At 37.7% G+C, this 22950-nt stretch overlaps 1 protein-coding gene across 13 annotated transcripts in view; it reads left to right on the top strand.

The window, feature by feature from the left end:
- NEBL (nebulette) overlaps positions 1-22950 on the top strand; it is a 402354-nt gene that overhangs the window by 356263 nt on the left and 23141 nt on the right. For 6 of the 13 annotated variants that reach the window (XM_034760305.1, XM_034760310.1, XM_034760308.1 and 3 more), the window contains 6 exons: positions 67-159; positions 4603-4695; positions 7100-7204; positions 8269-8440; positions 13143-13235; positions 15529-15672. In XM_034760305.1, the coding sequence (XP_034616196.1) occupies positions 67-159; positions 4603-4695; positions 7100-7204; positions 8269-8440; positions 13143-13235; positions 15529-15672 (700 nt within the window). Of the gene's footprint in view, positions 1-66; positions 160-4602; positions 4696-7099; positions 7205-8268; positions 8441-10558; positions 10875-13142; positions 13236-15528; positions 15673-22520; positions 22717-22950 lie in introns of those variants that run through there. The other 7 variants (XR_004644415.1, XR_004644416.1, XM_034760313.1 and 4 more) reach the window with 6 other exon arrangements.

Raw genomic sequence — 22950 nt, forward strand, 5'->3', positions numbered from 1 at the left:
TTAACAGAGCACAATACTTTCGTTACTTGGAGCTCTCTGTATAATTTCTAATACCCTGTTTACCAGGTTCAGTACAAAGAACAGCCTTGCAAAGCTACGCCTGTGACTGTCACCCCTGAGATGGAAAGAGTCAAGAAGAATCAAGAAATTATCAGCTTGGGAAGTTGCTTTAATTTTCAATTTAATTTTATTTTTTTCCTTACATAATCATCTGATCTATAGATTTCTTACAAAACAAGTCTCCACAAAAAATGTTTGTTTTCCTTAGTTGAGCATATACTCAAAAAGAAATATATATCTTAATGTAAACGCCAGAATAACAGTTGCCAAAGGATCTATTAACAAGGCCATTGCACGAGTCAGGAAATGAAGCTTGATACAGGTTTCTGGGTTAAACCAATGCCCACAATTTTATTAAAGAAAATATTATTAGAATCAAAACTCTTACCCCTCTTTCAGGTCATAAATCTGACTAATACAGTCCTCCTCATGTTTCTCTGGCCATAACTGGCTACAATTAAGTGTGGACTCCAATTAATCCCTCCTCTGTCCCCCTTTCTTTGGGGGAGGGATAGCTCATTGGTTTGAGCATTAGCCTGCTAAACACAGGGTTGTGAGTTCAATCCTTGAGGGGGCCATTTAGGGATCTGGGGCAAAAATCAGTACTTGGTCCTGCTAGTGAAGGCAGGGGGCTGGACTCGATGACCTTTCAAGGTCCCTTCCAGTTCTAGGAGATAGGATATCTCCATTAATTTATTAATTAAAATTAAAAAATTCCTCCCCCCCCAAAAAACTGCCCTAAATTGGTATCCAATGACAAAAAAGACCATCTCAAAATCCTACTGCTGGGCAGAAAGATGTGTAAGAAGGCAGGGCATTTAGTTATCATACTTCACCATCCTCGCATTCCCGAAGCACTATCTTCATCCTTTCTGATCTGTCTTCAAAGACACGCTGGTTACTCTGCTCAGCTGGACTCCCAAAAGGAGTGTGATGTATGCTCTTGCGGTGGGATGTTCCAACCCAGAGATTTTGAGGGTTGGAGCCAACTAGTGAGGTGACTGCAACGAAGGCAATGAGGAAATGTGAGTGTGTTTGGCTCCAATTTCCCTCCATTTATACCACCAGCCAAAGTATCCATCCTCACCATCTAGAAGTTAGCTGATTTCATAGATTCATAGATTTTAAGACCAGAAGGAACTATTATGGTCCTCTGGCCTGACCTCCTGCATAACACAAGCCAAAGACCTCACACAGCATTTTCTGCATCAAGCCCATAACTTCTTTGATCCAGGGCATATGTTTTAGTCAGGCAACCAGTCTTCAGTTAAAGACTTCAAGTGATGGAAAACCCACCACATCCATATATAAGTTGTTGCAATGGTTAGTAGCTCTCACTGTTAAAAATCTGTGCCTTATTTCTAGTCAGAATGTATCTAGCTTCATCTTCCAACCATTAGATCGTCTTATACTTTTTTTCCACTAGGTTAAAGAGCTGTCTAGTATCAGAAATATATTCCCTGTGTGTAGGTACTTGTAGCCTATGATCAAGTCACTTCTAACCTTTTCTTGGATAAACTAAATAGATTTATCTTCTTTAGTCTATTGCTATTATATATGATTTCCAGACCTCTAATCATTCTTGTAGCACTTTTCTGAACCCTTTTCAGGTTTTCAACATCCTTTTTGAAGTGTGATCGCCAGACATAGTATTCCAGTAATGGTTTTACTAATGCTGTATACAGAAGTAAACCGCCTCCCTAATCCAACCTGATTTTCCCTTACTTATGTATCTAAAGATCAATGCCACTTCATTATGGCGTTGCACTAGGAGCTCATGTTCAGCTGGTTATCTATCATGACCCCTATGTCATTTTTAGAATACCTGCTTTCCAATTAACAGCTCCCATCTTGAACACTCTTTGTTCCTAGATGAATGACCGTGTATTTGTTTGTGTTTGTGTGTGTTCAAATGAGATCTTACCAAATGATCCAGTTTAGTCTGTAAAATTGGCCTGTCCACATCATTGTTCACCATTCCACCATTCTTTGTGTAATCTGCAAATTTTACCAGTAATGATTTTATATTTTCTTCCGGATCATTGGTGGTAAAAGTATTGAACAGCTTTGGGCCAAGAACAGGTCCACTCAGGACCATAGTAGAAACACCCCCATTGGATGCTAAATCCCTATTTACAATTATTTTTTGTGATTTCTCCGTTAATCAGTTTTTAATTAATTTAATAGAGGCTACATTGATTTTGAACAGTGCTAATATTTTTTATCAGAATGTCATCTAGGACTAAGTCACATACCTTACAGAAGCCTAAGTATATTATATCAACACAGTTACCTTTATCAACCAAAATTGTGATCTCATCAAAAAATAAGTAGCTTGTTTGGTAAGACTTGTTTTCCATAAATCCATGTTGATTGGCATTAATTATTCTACCAACTTTTAATTCTTTACTGATTGTGTTCCATCTCATCTTCACCATGATTTTGCCCAGGGTTAATATCAGGCTAACTGGCCTATAGTTTCCCAGGTCATGCTGTTTGCTCCTTTTGCATATTGGTACAACACTGAACTAAGTGATTGGGCAACAAAATGGCAAATGAAATTTAATATGGATAAATGTAAAGTAATGCACATTGGAAAAAATAACCCCAACTATACATACAATATGATGGGGGCTAATTTAGCTACAACAAGTCAGGAAAAAGATCTTGGAGTCATCATGGATAGTTCTCTGAAGATGTCCACGCAGTGTGCAGAGGCGGTCAAAAAAGCAAACAGGATGTTAGGAATCATTAAAAAGGAGATAGAGAATAAGACTGAGAATATATTATTGCCCTTATATAAATCGATGGTATGCCCACATCTCGAATACTGCATACAGATGTGGTCTCCTCATCTCAAAAAAGATATACTCGCACTAGAAAAGGGCAACTAAAATGATTAGGGGTTTGGAATGGGTCCCCTGTGAGGAGAGATTAAAGAGGCTAGGACTCTTCAGCTTGGAAAAGAGGAGACTAAGGGGGGATATGATAGAGCTTTATAAAATCATGAGTGATGTGGAGAAAGTGGATAAGGAAAAGTTATTTACTTATTCCCATAATACAAGAACTAGGGGTCACCAAATGAAATTAATAGGCAGCAGGTTTAAAACAAATACAAGGAAGTTCTTTTTCATGCAGCGCACAGTCAACTTGTGGAACTCTTTACCTGAGGAGGTTGTAAAGGCTAGGACTATAACAGTGTTGAAAAGAGAACTGGATAAATTCATGGTGGTTAAGTCCATTAATGGCTATTAGCCAGGATGGGTAAGGAATGGTGTCCCTACTCTCTGTTTGTCAGAGTGTGGAGATGGATGACAGGAGAGAGATCACTTGATCATTACCTGTTAGGTTCACTCCCTCTGGGGCACCTGGCATTGGCCACTGTTGGTAGACAGGATACTGGGCTAGGTGGACCTTTGGTCTGACCCGGTACGGACGTTCTTATGTTCTAACATGCATGAGTTTAATGCATTACCTTTAGATGTGTACTTCCTTTAATTAAAAAAAATGCAAAGTACATTTAAATAAACATGTGATTTTGACAATTGATTTTAATTCTCTCTGTTCCCTTGTTCTCTCTGTCATATTCCTCTGTGTACTCCATCACCCCGGATAATCAGCAATGGAAATAGTGCATGCAATTTGGAACATGGATGTATCCTTTATGTGATCTCTGGGTTTATTGGTTTGTTTTTTTATATACACTGGGTGCCATTAAAATCTCGACACTTACCATTTGCTCTCATAGAATTTACTGCAGTATTTGTGGGATGCCCTATTCTAAGTGGAGGGAGTACCATAAATACGATAAACTTTAGTACAGTAAATGCCAAGTTATTAATTGGTGTACATAGTGTTTCTGTTTCAGAGTAGCAGCCGTGTTAGTCTGTATCCTCAAAAAGAACAAGAGTACTTGTGGCACCTTAAGAAATATATATACATACAGACAACATGAAAAGGTGGAAGTAGCCAGGCCAACTGTAAGAGGCTAATTCATTAAGATGAAGTATTATCAGCAGGAGAAAAAAAAAATTGTATCCTCACACCTTCTTGTCAACTGTGTAAAATGGGCCATCTTGATTATCACTACAAAAGTTTTTTTTCTTCTGCTGATAATAGCTCATCTTAATGAATTAGCCTCTTACAGTTGGTATGGCTACTTCCACCTTTTCATGTTCTCTGTATGTATATATATTTCTTACTATATGTTCCATTCTATGAATCTGATGAAGTGGGTTATAGCCCACGAAAGCTTATGCTCAAATAAATTTGTTAGTCTCTAAGGTGCCACAAGTACTCCTGTTCTTTTTACAGTGTTTCTGTGTGTATGTACACACAAGTACATAAATAATAAAAATCCATAGGAAGAATTCAAGGTTATTTTATTTTTCAAGAATCAAGTTTTATAAGCTTTAATAAATTTCAAATGCAGTTTATCCTTTGATTTGTTTCCTGGATGACCTTTTAAATCATATGCTTTAATGTAATGTAACATGGTTTTGTTGAAATAGTATATGCCATTTTTATTCTGTGAAATAATAGGTTCACTATAAAGGGCAGCCTGCCAAAGCTACTTCTGTGAGTGTCACTCCTGAGATAGAGAGAGTCAAGAAGAATCAAGACAATATCAGCTCGGCAAGTTGTTGAATCTTTTTGCTCTGTTTATTTTCATAACAAGGGTATGCTTTTCAATTTAGATTTGATGTGATAAATGCATCCCTTTGCACCATCCGTTTGAAGGTGAATTCTTAATCTTTGAAAATATATACTGCACGTACCACCATGGGCAACAAAAGTACCCATGCTTCCCATAATTACTATTACACAAAATGCAAGTGGATATCTGGGGCAGTGCTCTACAAGGAGAAAGTCGTCCTATGTCAATCTGAATTCTGTTTGAGAAATCTTAGTCTCTTGTTACCAAGCTTCAGAAGTAAACTCTAGGGTAAAGGACAAAAAGAACGATAATTCTAAACTCAATGCAAGCTCAGCTTTTTTTGATTCAAAACATGGAAACTTGAACATAGGTTTCTGTTCCATGTTGCATTATGTTGTGCTTTATCCATATCAGAGATGACTGGTCCAAAAGGGATCCTATTGCCATACTATCAATGAGTAAGGCCGTATATTTGTCTTGGATTTCATGATTCATTATGTTCAAGGCTTTTGTTTCTGTTTTTAACTGGCCATTAACTTTTTATCATTATGACATTTTCTAAGTGTTTGAGAGGGATAGATGGATGAGTGAACATTTGAGTAAACTTTAGAGGAGGCTATTAGAGAGCAGGGAATTAGCCAAAGTGGCATAGGGACAGAAACAATCAGTCAAGCAACTTGCAGGGAGTGCCCCAAGCACCAGAACACAACAGGTGAAATCCTGGGCCCAAAGACATCAGTGGCAAAACTCTAATTAAACTCAATGAGGTCAGGATTTCATCTAGAGCAGGTGTTGGACAAGAGGTGTTGGAAGAGAGGTGATAGTAAAGAACACCCTAAAACTTAGACAGTGTTTATCAGAGAGAGTAGAGGAAGCTGGGTTTGTCAGAGAGACTACATAAGAGGCAGAGGAACAATAACTGTTGATCCAAGTGACCATGAGATGCCCTTAAAATGTAAGAACAAATGTAATTTAGATACCTGGTTCTGAGCTATTTAATTTCTTTATCGCAAAAATGTACTCATGAGTTTTAATTATTTTAATCATTATTCCTGCAAACTAAGATATTTTTACAAAGACTTTCCCCAAAATTGCCTTGATAAATGCTCTGCCATACTAATGAGCAGTGGCTCAGAGATGTAATGAAATGCATTGGCAGTAATTATATGATGTAAGATAAGTATGTTGGTATCAAGAAAGACAGTTACATTTTAAATTTTCATTGTATACTGTTAAAGCGCATTTATTTAAAAAAACCACTGCCTAACAAATCTTTAGAGACTATGTTGTAGTTTATACTGTGGATTGCTCAAGGATTATTAAACAAACAGATATTCATTTATCTACTGAATAGTTGGGATTATATTCTATTAGCCTCTCAGTATAAAAGTATATTATAATAGATTTGTGCACATGCTTTGAGAGGAGATACCTTTGAGTGTAAATGCATGGATATATCTAAAATGATATATATTTGCATGCAATCTGCATGTTATGGTTCAGAAACGAAGACTAAGATGAGTGTCCATTAGTGAAAGTACTCCAGTCTACTGGAATGACACAGAAATCTATGCTAATTGACTCCCTCTTTCCAACTAGAAACATTTGCTGTATTAAAAACTTGACAATTGCTATTTGCAAGTAATTAATGTTACTGTGCTATCCCTGGCATTCAGTATGCTAAGTATATATACCACAGCAATATTAATTAGGCACAAGGTAACATTGTAGATAGTAATGACGACTGCTGCACATGCAACACATAGGGCATAAATGCTCATTTTCTAAATGTACCAAGATTGGTGCAACCATTTTGCACCTGTGCTTCTGGCAAAGTCTGGGCATAGAACTGGCATATGCAGCCCTGGGAGGATCTCCCAAATATCAAGGGGATCAATCCTCTGGTGACATAAAAGTTCTTACAGCATTCTCTATCCCTGCTGGAGGAAAGAGATAGGGACTATCTAGGGAAGATCTGGTAGTTCAGTCTCCATATTCCGTTCTGAGCACAAGCGCTAACACCTTTCAGAGAGCCAATTATGATGGTATTTTTTGTAATGTTCACTTTGACTAGTAAGAACTTGTTCATGACCTATTTCACATATACCATTGAACAGTCAAGAAGTTTGACTTTCAGCCACTACTGACTTTTTGAATGAGTGGCCAATGGAATGAATGTGTCCATTGGCTATTTCCAGTCCCCTCCACCACCCGCATCCTAGATTTAAAAAACAAACAAAAAACAGCAGTTGTGAGAGAGGAGGAAACAGAAAAAGTTTGTATAAAAATGATTTGGAAATGTCATTATTGTGAGGCTTCATATTTGCAGTGTCTTTCAATGTAAATGAATGCTTCATGTGTACTGTTGTTGCTGTTTTGTAGGTCAAGTACAGCAGTGATCAGAAGCAGATGAAAGGTAGACCTATTGTGATTCTTGATACACCTGAGCTAAGGCATGTCAGAGAAACACAAAACAACATCTCAATGGTAGGGTACATTCTTCAAATAACTAGATTATACTAAGGAATGACACTTGACTGTACACTGGCGTTTACCCTTCATTAATCTAGGTAACTAATTAAACACTGTAATAAAGTATGGAAACTGTTTTTTCTCTTATGCCATTCAAGGGAGAGAGGGGTCGCTAACCGCATACGAATGTAATAAATATTGTCAAAATACTAATAAATGGCTTTCTAACAGTTGATTGTCTGGTTTGAAAAAAAAAGAAACTTCAGGCTGTTCCTCACTGTTTGAGCATCCCACAGTTTGACTGGATTAGGTGACACACACCACTTTGTGCCTGTGCATGTTCCTGAATTGTGTGTGACTTGAGTCTTGAAATTAATTGTGTTGAGTGTGTGTGTATGTATGTTGTATATACATATTAAAAACATCACTGATTAAGAATCTTTTTAAAAAATCAAATAATGCATAATCAGGAATACTGCCTTTATAACACTTACTCGTATCAGTTTTGTTCCAAGACTTGGTATATAATATTTTTTCTACTCTTCTGTCCCTTTTTGGAAAGCAGGTTGCATAGGAACAACTTAATTGCCCATACTTTCTATCTTTATACAACCAACTGGTGCTTAAAAAGAAAAGTCAGAGGAGGGAGTATATTTTTTATATAAAACGGTGCATGCCAGCAAAATTCCTAATGAATTAAATTACTTTTTAAGAGATCCTTCAGAGCCCTGTCCTAATATCACAGGGTTGTTTACATCGTTAGATGTACAAGTCAGCATCATTGCGTGAAGACACTCAGGAGCTTGAGTAATGCATGATGGAATGGCAAGCAAAAAAAAAAGTGGTGGTGTTTTTTTTTTTTTTTTAAATGGTAGCAAGTATGTAATGAAATCATATCAAGGAGATGGACTAGACCACCTGTCAGGTCTTTTCCATCTCAGTTTCTGTGATACTATTATGGTGCAAAAATCAAGGAATAAAATTGCTCATTATGAAATAGTTCTTGCTAGTTTTAGCATAATTCAGATGGGTTAATATCAGTCACTGCTGGGGGAAAAAACATTCCTATTCTTTTCCAGGTGAAATATCATGAAGATTTTGAGAAGACAAAGGGCAGAGGTTTTACACCAGTGGTGGATGATCCTGTGACAGAACGGGTGAGAAAAAACACCCAGGTTATGAGTGATGCTGCATATAAAGGAGTGCATCCACATATAGTTGAAATGGATAGAAGACCCGGAATAATTGTTGGTAAGTTGTTAAATAATGTTGCTGTCCAGGGATCTGTGTGAAGATAAAAGGCTCTGCTTCTCCTCCTCATTATAACCAAGAAAAATATCCCCTTTTTTCATTTTAGTTGGCTCTGATTGTGATGATGGTGTTAAATATCATTAGCTTACCTTATTAGTCACTATACACTCTTCCTCAATTCATTATTTTGTGAGGTTTTTTTCTTTTAAATTAAAATTAAGGGTCAGAATTGGGGTTTCAGAGAATAATTGCTAGGCAGAATGGGTAATTGTAATCAACCTTATCAGTTTCAAACTAATGAGGACATTAAGTAATCAAATGTTAAAATGAAAGACTTGTTCTAGATACTAGCTTTACAAAACCATAAGAAGAAGAAAATTGCAGAGTAATATAAAGGTATTCTAATCACTACATCGAACTACAAAGAGTAAATTATTATATTTGAGACTTTATAATATTTAATGCAAATAAATAATCCAATAGAAAACTGCTATTGACAGTCTGCTGTAGATTAGCCCTGAGAGAATTCAGCTTCACCCTTGGAATGCATGGGGAGGCAGACATTTGTTTTAAGGTATAAATTCTATTTTTTTTTTATTTAAAAGTAGAACCACCTCTCCTATGAATTCAAATAGTAATCAAATGCTTTCATTCCTAGTCTGCATTTCCCAGTGTGAAACTTGTACTGAAGTATCAGTACAATGGCAGCTTCTAATGAAATCACTAATATTATGAAGATCTGAAACAGTAACAGGTATTTCTAGAAGCTGGGGGGATATGTTCTTATTTGCTACCTAACTTTGTAAGATGCTATAAATAGTCAATGCAGTTTTTCTTTAACTTGAACATTGATGTAACTGGCATTCACTGTTCAAGAGAGATCTAGGGCTGTAGTGTTCTTCAGTTTGAATAAACTTGTATCCCTCTAACACAGCGGTTCTCCACAATTTAAATTCTGCAGATCAGTTCATAAGGAAAGGACCCCCTTCATCAATCGCCTCCTCTCCCTACCTATAATGCCTTGAGAATGCTCCATAAGAGTGGTACACATGGTCCTAGCATTTTGCCTCTATATAAATCCATGGTACGCCCACACCTTGAAAACTGCGTGCAGATGTGGTTGCCCCATTTCAAAAAAGGGTTCAGAAAAGGGCAACAAAAATTATTAGGAGTATAGAGCGGCTTCCGTATGTGGAGAGATTAATAAGACTGGAACTTTTCAGCTTGGAAAAGAGGCAACTAAAGGGGGATATGATAGAGGTCTATAAAATCATGAGTGGTATAGAGAAAGTAAATAAAGAAGTGTTGTTTACTCCTTCTCATAATACAAGAACAAGGGGCCACCAAATGAAATTAATAGATAGCAGGTTTAAAACAAACACAAGAAAGTATTTTTTTCATGCAACACACTGTCAACCTCTGGAACTCCTTGCCAGAGGGTGTGGTGAAGGCCAATATTATAACAGGGTTCAAAAGGGAGTTAGATAGATTCATGGAGGATAGGTCCATCAATGGCTATTAGCCAGGATGGGCAGGAATGGTGTTTCCAGCCTCTGTTTGCCAGAAGCTGGGATTGGGTGACAGAGCATGGATCACTTGATGATAACCTGTCTGTTCATTGCCTGTGGGGCACCTGCCATTGGCCACTGTCAGAGAACAGGATACTGGGCTTGATGGACCTTTGGTCTGACCCAGAATGGCCGTTCTTATGTTCTTATGACAACATCTCATTCTGTGGCTTGCCAGTAGCTCTTCAGGTAGGCCACAGCTCAAGAACAGGTGCTTTACAGGATTGTTCTGGTTAAGGCCATAAGTGGTCAGAGAGAAGGAAATGGACACGGTAGCTCTCTGGGCCATAACATTTTGAGGTCTTGAGTTCAACTGTCTCCCTGAATTTTCATATCAACTAATATTTGCTCAAACTGAAAAAAGAAAATCTAAATCCTAAAAGTTAGCAGAAATGGGAAAGGGGAAGAGAACCTGGCTTTATTAATTTTTCTCTCTCTGGTTGTCCTATTTTCTCATTTGCTCTGCCTGGCATGAATACAGGCCACAAGAATCCCCAAGATGTTCATTCTAGAGACTTCTGTACCTAATCACAAGGGTAATTTATTATAGAATTGAATGGAGACTAAGAAGACATGGCCTTCTATCATAGAGAATTTTATAACAGGGAGTGACAGAGCTCTACCCAGTGGAAGATAACTTTGCAGACTGTGAAGGCCTTGCACATCTTGGCACTAAGGCAACACAACCTAGTCAGAGGAATCATTGGCCTGCCATGGAGACCCCAAAGCCACAACCACCATCTGACTTCCACAACTAGAAGCAAGGTAGTCAGCTAGGAGTAGAAGAGCTCACGCATTCGTGTGGTCCACAGCATCCTCCTATTCAGCACATGTTTTAAAACCCAGCCAGTGCTGCATTGTAAGCTTTATTTTCGCTTTGTCTACGTGTAATTCACTAACGCAACCATGAGTATAATGACAGAAGGGCTCAGTGGCACACACTCCAGTCAGTCATAACTGAGCTCATCTCACAGAACATAAACTTCCCCGCTTATAAATAACTTATTGAGGAAAAGTTAGCACTTGTGTACCATTTGTCAAATAGAAGTCCTTTAATAAAAGAAAAAATAAAGAGAAATACCTTTTTTTTTTAAGTGAAAGCAAAAAACAATAATTATTTAATGGAAATAGCCTATGACAAACCTGAGAGCTTTACATTTACTAATATTTCAGTTAATGTCTTTCTCAAATGACTTGCAATCACATAGACTTGTTTAAAAAGAATCAAGGAACTCCTTCAGGGGAGGTCCTTGGCATCTGGAAAAGATTGCAGGGTCAAAAAAACCCAGCCCTGACTCTCTTAAGTTAACCCCAGTTGATAAATGTTCATTCAGGTAGGGAGTAAACTTCCTTATTAGAACCTATCTGGTGGGCTCTCTAAGTGTAATCAGTGGAGCCCTAACAACTTTTTTCAGTGCCCGAACAATGCCAAAATTAACAACTCTGCTCTAGAAAATGGAATTTTATGTTACGCATAATAGGACAGTCCAAAACCATTGAAATAAATGGGATATTTCACAGCCCCCGAATTCTGATCTGTCTATGGACTGGTGAAGTAAAGTGGGACCATGCAGCTTATATAGGTAAATTCCCAACAACAATATTTTCAGTTGGATAGAGGCCACAATGAAGCTAAAGTGCCCCATCTGATGAAGTGAATTGCAAGGTTCTTGTTTTATATACATTATTGCAGACTACACAGGATCATAAAATCAATATAATAAATAAATGGTTTGTATACTGAAGTCCGTACGTAGTTTTCATGTTTTTTATTTAGAAATGCACAGTGAAGTGTGAAAAACAGGGGACTCACCATTTCACTTCCTCCTTCAAGCCTGTCTATGCTTTACATAGAAGTTCCAATTGTCATGGCTAGGGCTAACTGACTGTACATTGGCTTTCCATTCATTTTGTCTGCAGGATCTAGTACTACACTCCAGTGTAAGGCTGTAGTAGATAACATGTAGCACACACAATGAATCCAGCTCCAGGCTGTGGGACTTGTTTTATTGGCTGTGCCTGCTCTTGTTGTCACCAATTGCAGGGATCTGGCATAAGCAATCCAATAAAACACTTGGGATGTCACATATGTGGGGTCCCCAGGGTACAGCTTTACCTAGTGACTTATAAATTAGCCTGATTCCACTCCCCCACAGCAACAGGGCCAAGTTCATTTAATCTCCTCCAACATATTGGGATCCAATCCTGCAGATGGCTTGTCTAGCAAGACACACATGAATGAATGTACAATTTGTCTTTTTCCCTGTTATCTGGTAGATCCATATTTTAATTGGTCACACTTAGTATCAAGGTTTGATTTTGAAACGATTAGTAGGTTTGATATGCATGTTACAGCCACAAGCAGTACATTTTACCGATTGTGGTAAGCCTATTGACAGAAGGTTTTATAGATGGTTATATATACATGGTTATAAGCAAACTTTTGACTTGTGGAACTCTATAACTATTGAGTAGTCATTTAGTAAAACGTGTAACCATTTCAACCTTTTATATATTGTTTATAAATGACGTCTTCATATAAAATGTAACCTTTTAATCTGAAGACCTCTATTCTAAGCTATCTGATACAGGATGGTGAACTGCAAAGTTTGTAATGATTTCTGTATAGAATTGTGAGGAAAAGTCTTATGGTTATAACTGTTACTAAATTAATAAGTTGTGGTCCAGCAGTGCTTTGGGATAATGTGGGGTAAGATGTGGCCTGTGCCCTAAGAAACTTATGTTCTAGGATGACAAACAGAAATAACAGTTAAGACACAGAAGCACCAGATAACTGTCTAGTGCTATCTAGTGTAATGGGGGTTTTAATTGTTTCCATTGGAATAGCCTTAGAAAATTGGTAAAATTAGTATAGCCTTATAAAATGTAACTGTCATGGTTGACAAAATTAAAAGGAAAAGCTCATAATGAATGATGTACAACACTTAAAATGAATGCAACACAGTCTTTTAAATGACAGCTGAGAAAACAAATGCCTTCTTGTCTAGGAATGTCTAGATCTTTCCATTAATGTCTAGATCAAGGCAATCCCTGTCATTTTAAAACTTCTTGTTCTCATGCTTTTATTTCTTTCACTGCTTGTCTGTCTTATCATTTCTTTCTTTTGGGAAAAGACCTCAAAGTTTGGCGCACAGATCCTGGCTCCATCTTCGACATTGATCCTCTGGAAGACAGTATTCAGTCTAGGAGTCTGCGTATACTTTCTGGTATTGCTTATATCTTGAGTTTTCCCCAAATCCACTTTTTAATGAAGCTGTTGTATCAAATTTTCAGGTCAATATGTCAGCCATATGTTGTATTTTTTCATTTTACAACCATTCTACTTTTAAAATGAGTGTATTAAAGGAAATTATAACTATATTCTCACACACAGCTAAGAAACAGTGAAGGCATTTATCTTAAACTAGAATTACTGTTTTCAGTTACAGTTAAAACCATAGTAATTCCAGTAGTAATGAAGTCTCTTGTCCTGATTTCCAAATAACTGGATTTCACTAAAACTTCAAAGATACAGGAGGGTTTGATTCATAAAATAAGTTTCATGGTCTTGTGCAGTTTTTACTTATGGTTTACAATGTATTATATTTGCTTGCACCTGTCATTTGTTTACAATAGCACCTGCAATGTGCTTTATGCTTTCCAAACATTCAAGAAAGGACAGTCCCTGCCCTTAGGTAGCGCACAATCTGAGGATAGACGGACAAGTAGACAGAGGTTAGGGGAAAGGGAACAAACACAGGCAACATATTATGGCCTGACTTCCATTATTGTCTTGTTTTCTACTAGTGGTAGGGGCTTAAAGAGCCTTTTGAATTTGATTAAAAAGTATTTCCACTCACCTTAATAAAGAAAGCAGAGGAGGTCAGGAGTGTGGGGTGTTTTTTTTTTTTTTTTTAAGAAGAACTTAAGCTGATTTGCAGACAGTTTATTAACAATAATACACATTTAGTGATGGAAACAACTGGCAGTTTTGCCATTGACTTCAGCAGGGCTGGGATTTCACCCTTAGTCTTTTGAGCTCTTAAGCTTGGAATTCTTTAAATATTAAAAATGTATTTAAAATAGGTTCTTCCAAGTGTAAAATTGATTAAAATAATCTTTCTTTGCTATTTTTATTTTTATATTTTTTCAAAATACCTAAACATAAATATCCTAAAGCACCATATCAGAGGAGACCTAATCTAAAGCCCATTAGACTCACTGGAAAGATTCCAGTTGTCTTTAGTAGGCTGAGAGTCGGATCCTAGTAGCTGGCCAGATTTCTTGTTTGAATCCAAACCAATTTTGCAATGCAGTTTACCAGGAGATTATCGATGAAGTATAAGCACATTGTATAAGCATCCTCGACCTTTTCATAAGCTTCCTTCATGCCCTACAGCCACAGTATTTGAAATCTTTAAATTTCTTCTTTAAAAGTATATATAAAATAAAAATACAGCAGTGACCACAGATGTGTCAGGATGCTAAACTCCTAACCTATGCAGTGAGCTAGACTATATTTTTCTTGCTGTGGAAAAAAAAAGATGGCTATTTTAAATAATAATTAATGGAGATATCCCATCTCCCAGAACTGGAAGGGACCTTGAAAGGTCATTGAGTCCAGCCCCCTGCCTTCACTAGCAGGACTAAGTACTGATTTTGCCCCAGATCCCCAAGTGGCCCCCCTCAAGGATTGAACTCATAACCCTGGGTTTAGCAGGCCACTGCTCAAACCACTAAGCTATCCCTCCCCCCCATAATATAATTATTATATTTTTATATAATTATTATATTATTGCTCTCTTTCACCTCAATCTTCCCTCAAAGTTTGCCACGTTTTGGGGGAGGAGGGGGAAAGCTGATATTTCCAAACAGTACTTTCTCCACACTCTCTCCTTCCATCTGGGGCTAAGTAATTAGGACTGAAAATCAATGTAAATTGTCTAGAGTCACTTGTATATTGAGTCTATAAAAAGAATAGCATTTAATGTACAGATGGGTCACTCACTTTCATGTTTGAGGCTTTGCAGACTTCTCAAGCAATTTTATGGAGTTTGTGCTTGAATAAGTTTGAATATCAAGCCTTTTCCCATGTGATTTAAAGCCATGCTTTTTTTTTTTTTCCCCAACCGTGATCCAATTTAAAAGTAAATGTGCCCGTTTTAATCTGAGATACTTTTGTATATATCGAGTGGAATAATGCCTTTATTTTTCAATAGCAGTTTTTTCTCTCCCTTCTCTGCTCCATTTTCACCCTGTTTTTTCCTAGGATCTCTGCCCCTGGCCCTCCTTTCTTCTCCTTCTTTATACCATTTGAAGCAGAATACAAACCAGTCAAGTCCTAGTCAAACTTTTTTGAACCAGTGATGTTCCAAATGAATGTGCAAATGAACATGCAAATGAACAAAGTTCACCTTTCAAGCTATTGTTACATAAATCATTTTCTGTGTTATTTGTTTTGTTCTATTTTGCTCTTCTGTCAGCTAACTGTTTACTGCAGTATTCTTTTCCCCTTTGTAGAAAAAGCAAGCCGTTATAATAAACAGGATTTCCATTCCACCAGTACTTTTGGCATGAGTTTGGGCGGTGAAAAGTCAGATGGTTCTGAGACAAACCCTAGCCTTTCTTACTGCAGTGAGGTAACAAGGCCATCTGATGAAGGAGGTATCCATGGAGTCCCACTTTTTTCCCCACTTATAACATTGTCACACTGTGTTCAAATCTCACAGGCCACTATTAACTCAATGAACCTTATTTATGCATAAAACATTAGACCCATGTGAGCTTTTGAAATACTTGCACTGAAGTTGGTCCATGGGGAGGCACAAGAAGCTTTTCAAGCTTCCATACTTATTTGCATGCCATCTTTCTATTCCCCACCTCATCACCTTTGGGAATTGAACTGTAATAATCTGAAAGCTTGAGTAACTGCCATTTACTATAATGAAATGAAGACTCCTTTTGTTCTAACAAAACTCACCAATCTGGTTTTCTCTCTTTTTGAAGACATAATGGGAGTGCACAGTGTAAAAGAGAAAATATGCAACTTAACTAAGCAGCTTGAACCTACTTGTGATTTCCAGTGAACAAATCAACCTTATAATAACAGTTGAGGGTCTTAATGACCAGATCTCACCATTACCATAGTAAATATCTGTATGCACTAGGCTATTTTTGATACCATGAAAGGAAAAGAAGAAAGACTGAGAACTTTCTTAGATAAGAAACCTTTCCTGGGCTCTCATATGCTATAGACCTGAAAATAAGGTATTCAGAAAGTACATTTAGAAACTAAGATTATAATCTGATATTTTTCCAGTGTATAGTTTTGTATCAGAATATTGAGCAAAAGTTGTTTTCATTAGTACAAGCTCATACCACAAACATAAATACCTCTGCTGATGGATCATATGGTATACAGGGTGGTAAAATAAATAGAAGATCTCTGAGAATGATTTTTTGGATCTTTAGAAAGTTAAATGTGAATTGTCTGTACTAGTGTGACTTTCTGTTCTATTTTCAATTTGCCATATGAAAAGACTTGCTTATCAGAACATACCGATACCTTGGCTTCATGCTTCTGCCAACAATTTTCCCTTTTTGAGGATATATATATATATATATATATAACTTTGTTCAGAGAAGGTACTTTTTTGTTGTTTGCTGGGAATTCTACCACATAAGTGTGAAATGTTTATTCTTCCATTTGCTCACTTTCTGTCAACATTAGAAATAGGCCAGAAGCAAAATATTGGTTGTTGAACTTTGAAAATGTTGGATCATGATCCAAATTTTGTGGGTCAGACCCATCTCCAATTAAATTGCAGCGTGTATTAGACTCTATTTGTGAATTTTAAAAGTTTAAAAACAATGTGTTCTAGAATTTAAAAAATTGTAGGATGGTAGAGACAGCCAATATTAACTTTGGAAAATATGGGCATTAAAAAATGAAAGTGGTTTTAAATATCTTTTAAAACTTTTTAAAATGTTATAGGATGTTAATATAGAGATACTGCCACCAATTCATAATTTAGGATTCTTCGTTGCAACTTAGTATTAGAAGGGTACCAAGCATTCTAATTGTAAACTGCAGAAGGCACACATAGAGCCTGATGCCTTTTAGTGCAGTACATTACAGTATTGTTGTCATAGTGCCTAGAGGTCTCAACTAAGATCAGAGCCCTATTATGCTAGGTGCTGTATGTATACGTAGTGAGTGATAGTCCTGCCCACAATGGCTAGACAAGGCAGACTAAGGATGGGAGAAGGAAAATAGTATTATCTTCTATGTTCAGATGGGGGACAGGCTCAGAGAAATAAGTTGACTTGACTTGTCTGTGGTCACACAGGAAGTCAGTAAGAACTGGGAACTGAGTCCTTATCTCCTGAGTCTCAGTCTGAGAATAGTATAGTAAGTAGGGTGGGTATCTTATTGGTTGCTTTGCTATTAACATTCTTTGTTTCTGTGTCTCTTTCAAAATTCATTGTTATCATAGAAATACAGGATTTGAATGGATCTTGATAGGTCATCAAGTCCAGTGCTCTGCACTGAGGCAGGACTAAATATTATCTAAACCATCCCTGACAGGTGTTTGTCTAACCTGTTCTTTAAAAACCTCCAATGACCGAGATCCTATAACCACCTGAGGTAATTTGTTCCAGTGCTTTACTACCCTGACAGTTAGGAAGTTTTTCCTAATGTCTAAATCTCCTTTGCTGCAATTTAAGCACATTACTACTTTCCTATCCTCAGTGGCTAAGGAGAATGGTTTGTCACCCTCCTCTTTATAACAAACAACCTTTTACATCCTTAGACTTATGATATCCCCCCTCAGTCTTCTCTTCTCCAGACTAAACAAACCCAGTTTCTCCAGTCTTTCCTCATAGGTCATGTATTCTAGATCTTTAATCATTTTTGTTGCTTTCCCCTGGATTTTCTCTAGTTTATCTACAGCTTTCTTGAAGTGTGATGCCCAGAACTGGACACAATTCTCTAGTTGAGGTCTTTTGCAACAATATTGCATTGTTGTTTCATATTTAGCTGGTGATCCACTATTATCCTCCCCCTTGCCCCCCCCCATATCCTTTTCTGCAGTACTTCTTCATAGGCAGTCATTTCCCATTTTGTATTTGTGCAATTTATTATTTGTGCCTAAGTGTAATAATTTGCATTTGTCCATATTGCATTTCATGCTGTTTATTTCAGACCGTTTCTCCAGTTTGTCAAGATCATTTTGAATTCTAATCCTCTCCTTCAAAGCACTTACAACCCCTTCTAGTTGGTATCATCTGCAAACTTTATATAAGTGCACCCTCTATGCCATTATCCAAATCGTTTATGAAGATATTGAATAGACCCAGACCCAGGACAGATTCCTGCTGGACCCCACTCAATATGCCCTTCCAGCTTGATTGTGAACCACTGCTAACTACTCTCTGAGTATGCTTTTCCAACCAATTGTGTGTCCACTTTATTGTAAGTTAATCTAGGCTATATTTCCCTATTTTGCTTATGAAAAGCTCACGTAAGACAGTATCAGAAGTCTTACTAACGTCAAGATATATTACATCTTTGGCTTCCCCCCATCCACAAGGCTTGTTGCCCTGTCAAAGAAACATAATAGGTTGGTTTGACATGATTTGTTCTTGACAAATTTACATTGACTGTTACTTATCACCTTATTATTGTCTAGGTGCTTACAAATTGATTGTTTGATTATTTTTGCTCCATTATCTTTCCGGGTACCGAAGTTAAGCTGATTGGTCTGCAATTCCCTTGGTTGTCCTTATTCCCCCCCCTTTTTTTTTTATAGATAGGTACCTTTTTGTCCTTTGTGCAGTCCTCTGAGATCTCTCCCATCCTCCATGAGTTCTCAGAGATAATCACTAATGGCTCACAGATCTGTTCAGCCAGGATGAGGGGCCAGGACTCAATGAGGATTTGTTGAGTAGGACCCTGTTAATATCAGTGTACTGTAGCAGGGTATTGTTACCCCTTTTGACCTGAGTGGTTGGCCAATATTCAGGATCTTTCAGGTTATTTCCATTTGGGGGATACACTGATGCCCGAGGCAGGTATTTCTTTGATGCAGCCCTGTTTGTTTACAAAGAATGTATGTAAAATTCTGTGTCCCTGAACAGAGTATGAAACAAACAGGGGACAGTTTCTTTTTTTCACTGTTCCAAGCCTCTTTCTAACCAGCATTCCCCCCAAAAGCTGACTTTAATTTTTTTTCTCAAAATCATGCTATGAAAGCGTCCTTGCTGCCTTCTCTGGTGTTTCTGCCCCTTCTCCCTCACACACATGGCTCCATCAAACAACCCTCAGTCCCATGCATTTACATTCAGACCCCAGGGAAGACTCTGACTGCATGATTGAGCTCCTCCAGGCTTGCATGTGGTCTGTGTTTTGAGTTGTGGCTCTTATTGTTTCATCTGTCTATACCACACAGGAGCTTAATTGCTTTTTTATGTTTGTCCTGAATGAAAGGCTGATGTTACACCCACCAATTTCAATGAGGTTTCGCTCAACCCCCAACGTAACAATATGTTGGGTTTATACAGTCTGGAATTAAAAATCAATGTTAGAAGAAATTTTTTTTTTGTCCGAGTCAAAAAATCCTTTCTACCCACTCCTGACCTCCTACCACCTCCTTCTCATAGCAATTCTCCAGGACATCTTTGCTTGGAAGTCTTAGGGAGATGCCAGGAACTCCACTCTTCTTGCTAATTACAATCCAAATATTTGTTGAGCTGCTTGATAGCTTTCCTTTAAGGGGCTTTGGGAATTTCCCTCTTCTTAAGGGATGGAGAGTGCAGGGGCCATTCAGCTTCCCTTGCTGCCCTCAGCTCACATTTTCCTCTTCAGTGTGCTGAGAAGAGGTGCTAAGTGAATTACCTCTAGTTTTCTCATTGTGGTTGCTGTGGCTATCAGTTGTCTTCACTAGTATATGACATTTCTTTTTGGTTGGGTTTTAAGGCTGTATTATATTTGTCTGGTTTTTTTGGTCACAGGACCGGGCATGTTGCAGCTTTTGCACAGGCATCTTTAAACTGTGGCTAAATCTGAGGGAGGAATGAATTCAGCAATTCCACAAGACAATTATGCATGTAAATGGACTGTCAAGGTTTGGCCAAAAATGCTCTAGCTCTCTCTACAAGGGAAGAGCATGTGGTCTGAGCCAGCATCCTGTATCTGGGTGGGCAGGAGACCACATAGTTGGTAATATTTTCAAGAATACCTAAGTGACATGGATGCTTCAGGACCATTTTCAAAAGTGATTTAGACTCCTAAATAACTTTTAGAAATGGGACTTAGGCACCTGTATCACTTAGGCGCGTCCATAAATGTTACTTTGTGGCCATGAATTAGAGTAGGTTCAAAGAGTGGCTTGTGGTTGGGAGTGGCCTAATTGGTTGCAGCCACCATTTGCTGCAAGAACTGCATGGCATCTGTATACCACTTTGTCAGCATGTAAGGGCTGTAAAGCCTGTAAATGAACTGCAAGGTGCCAGGGGAGAATTCTCCCTACACCACCCTCTTTTGTAAACTCTGGCCTAAACGGGTGGGGCTGAGGTAATCAGAAATTGGAGTAGCCATAATGCTATCACTCCAGCACATAGGCAGCCTGAGATAGTAACTTACATTTCAGCAACTACAGCAGCCCAGAATATGAGCAGAACAAAGATGCCTTCGAACTATGTTTGGCTCCTCTCTCTGTAGCAGAGAATCTGGTTTTATGTTTCTTCCCCTAACCTTCCATTAATTATTGTTTTATTTATTAATCTCACACAAAAAACTTGGTAACATTAAGTTAAGGTTGCAGGCATGTGTCAGTGATTTGTGTGTGTATTTCCCTTCAAAACCATTAGTTATAATAAACAAAGAAACAGAGTATTACATATCCAGGAAATTCTGAGTGGGATTAAAATTACAAGTAACCTAAACCTAGAGTATGGAAGTTCAGAGTTAAGATAGGGAGACTACAGCTGCGATCACTTATGAGACTCATCCCCACCCCCCGAGCACCTGGAACAAATTGTGCATTAGAACAAATCATTATTTAAAAAACAATCCAGGCTCTTTCATGATGGGGCAGAAAGTAACCATAGAAGCCCATGTGATAGTATTATGAAGTGCTAGTATGGCCAGCTATCAGAAGATAGTTTTAGACATTTTGGTCGTGTTGGTGCTACTATTGTGATATTACCATTATTTTGATCACTTCCATTTTGTATCACCCATTTGTGTCACTGAGCTTGAAATTGGAGAGTCTTCTGCTCTTGTGTTTCAAATTAGAAAATCCAAACCTCCAGCACTGGAAGGGTTAAATTGTCATGATTCACTGCTACTATCTCTCTTTCAGTTCTTGTTTCATTCAATAGTTTGGGCATTCACATTTTGTTTTCATTATAGTTCAGAGAGTCTTTTCCTTAAGGTTCTTCCTTTTATTGTAGTTATCAAGTCTTTTATGGAAGTTTCCTTCCATCTTGTTTTGATCCCGAAATGTTTTCATTTCACTTTCCAATATTCTTTTGCTTCTTTCAGTTTTTATTTTAATTATCTTCCAATTTACTGTATCTCAGTGGGGCTTTCATTTCAGCTCTTGTTTTGTTCTGATATACTGTCTTTTTTTATTTAAATGGGCAGAATTTTTTTTAAACTTTACCCAGTTTTGTTTTGATTCTGAAAGTTCTTCTTTAAAATGATCTTAGTTGCCATCTGGTATTGGATTCATATAATTCAGATCATAATGCCACTATATAAATCCATGGTATGTCCACTCCTTTAATATTGCATGCAGTTGCGGTCACCACATCTCAAAAAAGATATAATAGAATTGGAAAAAGTACAGAGAATGGCAACAAAAATGATTAGGGGTATGGAAGAGGTTCCATATGAGGAAAGATTAAAAAGACTGGGACTGTTCAGCTTAGAAAAGAGACTACTAACAGGGGATGGCAAAATGGGGTGGCGAAAGAGAATAAGAAAGTGTTATTTACCCCTTCGCATAACACAAGAACCCAGTGAAATTAATAGACAGCATGTGTAAAGCAAACATCGCACAAGGCACAGTCAACCTGTGGAACTCATTGCAGGGGATGTTGTGCAGGCCAAAAGTATAACTGGGTTCAAAAAAGAATTAGACAAGTTCATGGCAGATAGGTCCATCAGTGTCTATTAGCCGAGATGGTCAGGGTAACCCCAAGCTCTGGGTGCCCCTAAGCCTCTGAGTGCCAGAAGCTGGAACTCGACAATAGGGGATTGATCACTTGATATTTGCCCTGTTCCATTCATTTCCTCTGAAGCATCTGGCACTGGTCACTGTTGGAAGACAGGATACTGGGCTCAATGGACTATTGGTCTGAACCAGTATGGCCATTCTTATGTTACTGTATTTTGTTCCAATATAGTGTCTTTTTGTTATTGTTGTTAAACTCTTCCTGGTTGGTTTCTTCCTATTGTTATCCTTACATTCATTCATCCTTTTTACTTCCTCTCTATCTTTCAGGTTTTCATTGTCATGCTCATGCATACTGTACATCCCCTCCGCCAACACAGTTTTCTCCAAATGTCTGCAGCCTTTCTTATTTTAAGTTTTCTTTTAATTTGTGAGTAGGAGGAAGGCAATAAAGTGGGTGTCAAATCCCTTCTGTCATTTGCATAAGATGGTTGGACCTAGTATTGTTACATATTGGAAAAAATAGGTAGGTTGATGTTTTAGTTTTTTCTAATTCAGCTTTATGTTGTCTTAAGATCTTTACAGACAGAGATCTTTGTCTAAGAAAAAGCAAAGACAGCTGGTGACCCAAAAAGGCTTAGGCCAGGTCTCACAGGTGAATGAAACACTAATACTGAAATGAATTCTAAGCAGGAGGCACACATTTATTACCTTTTAATTTTAATAGGAAAAACATTTACATAGGTCCAATGCTGTGTTA

Source organism: Trachemys scripta, chromosome 2 (genome assembly GCF_013100865.1).
Source record: "Trachemys scripta elegans isolate TJP31775 chromosome 2, CAS_Tse_1.0, whole genome shotgun sequence".
NCBI lineage: Eukaryota > Metazoa > Chordata > Testudines > Emydidae > Trachemys > Trachemys scripta.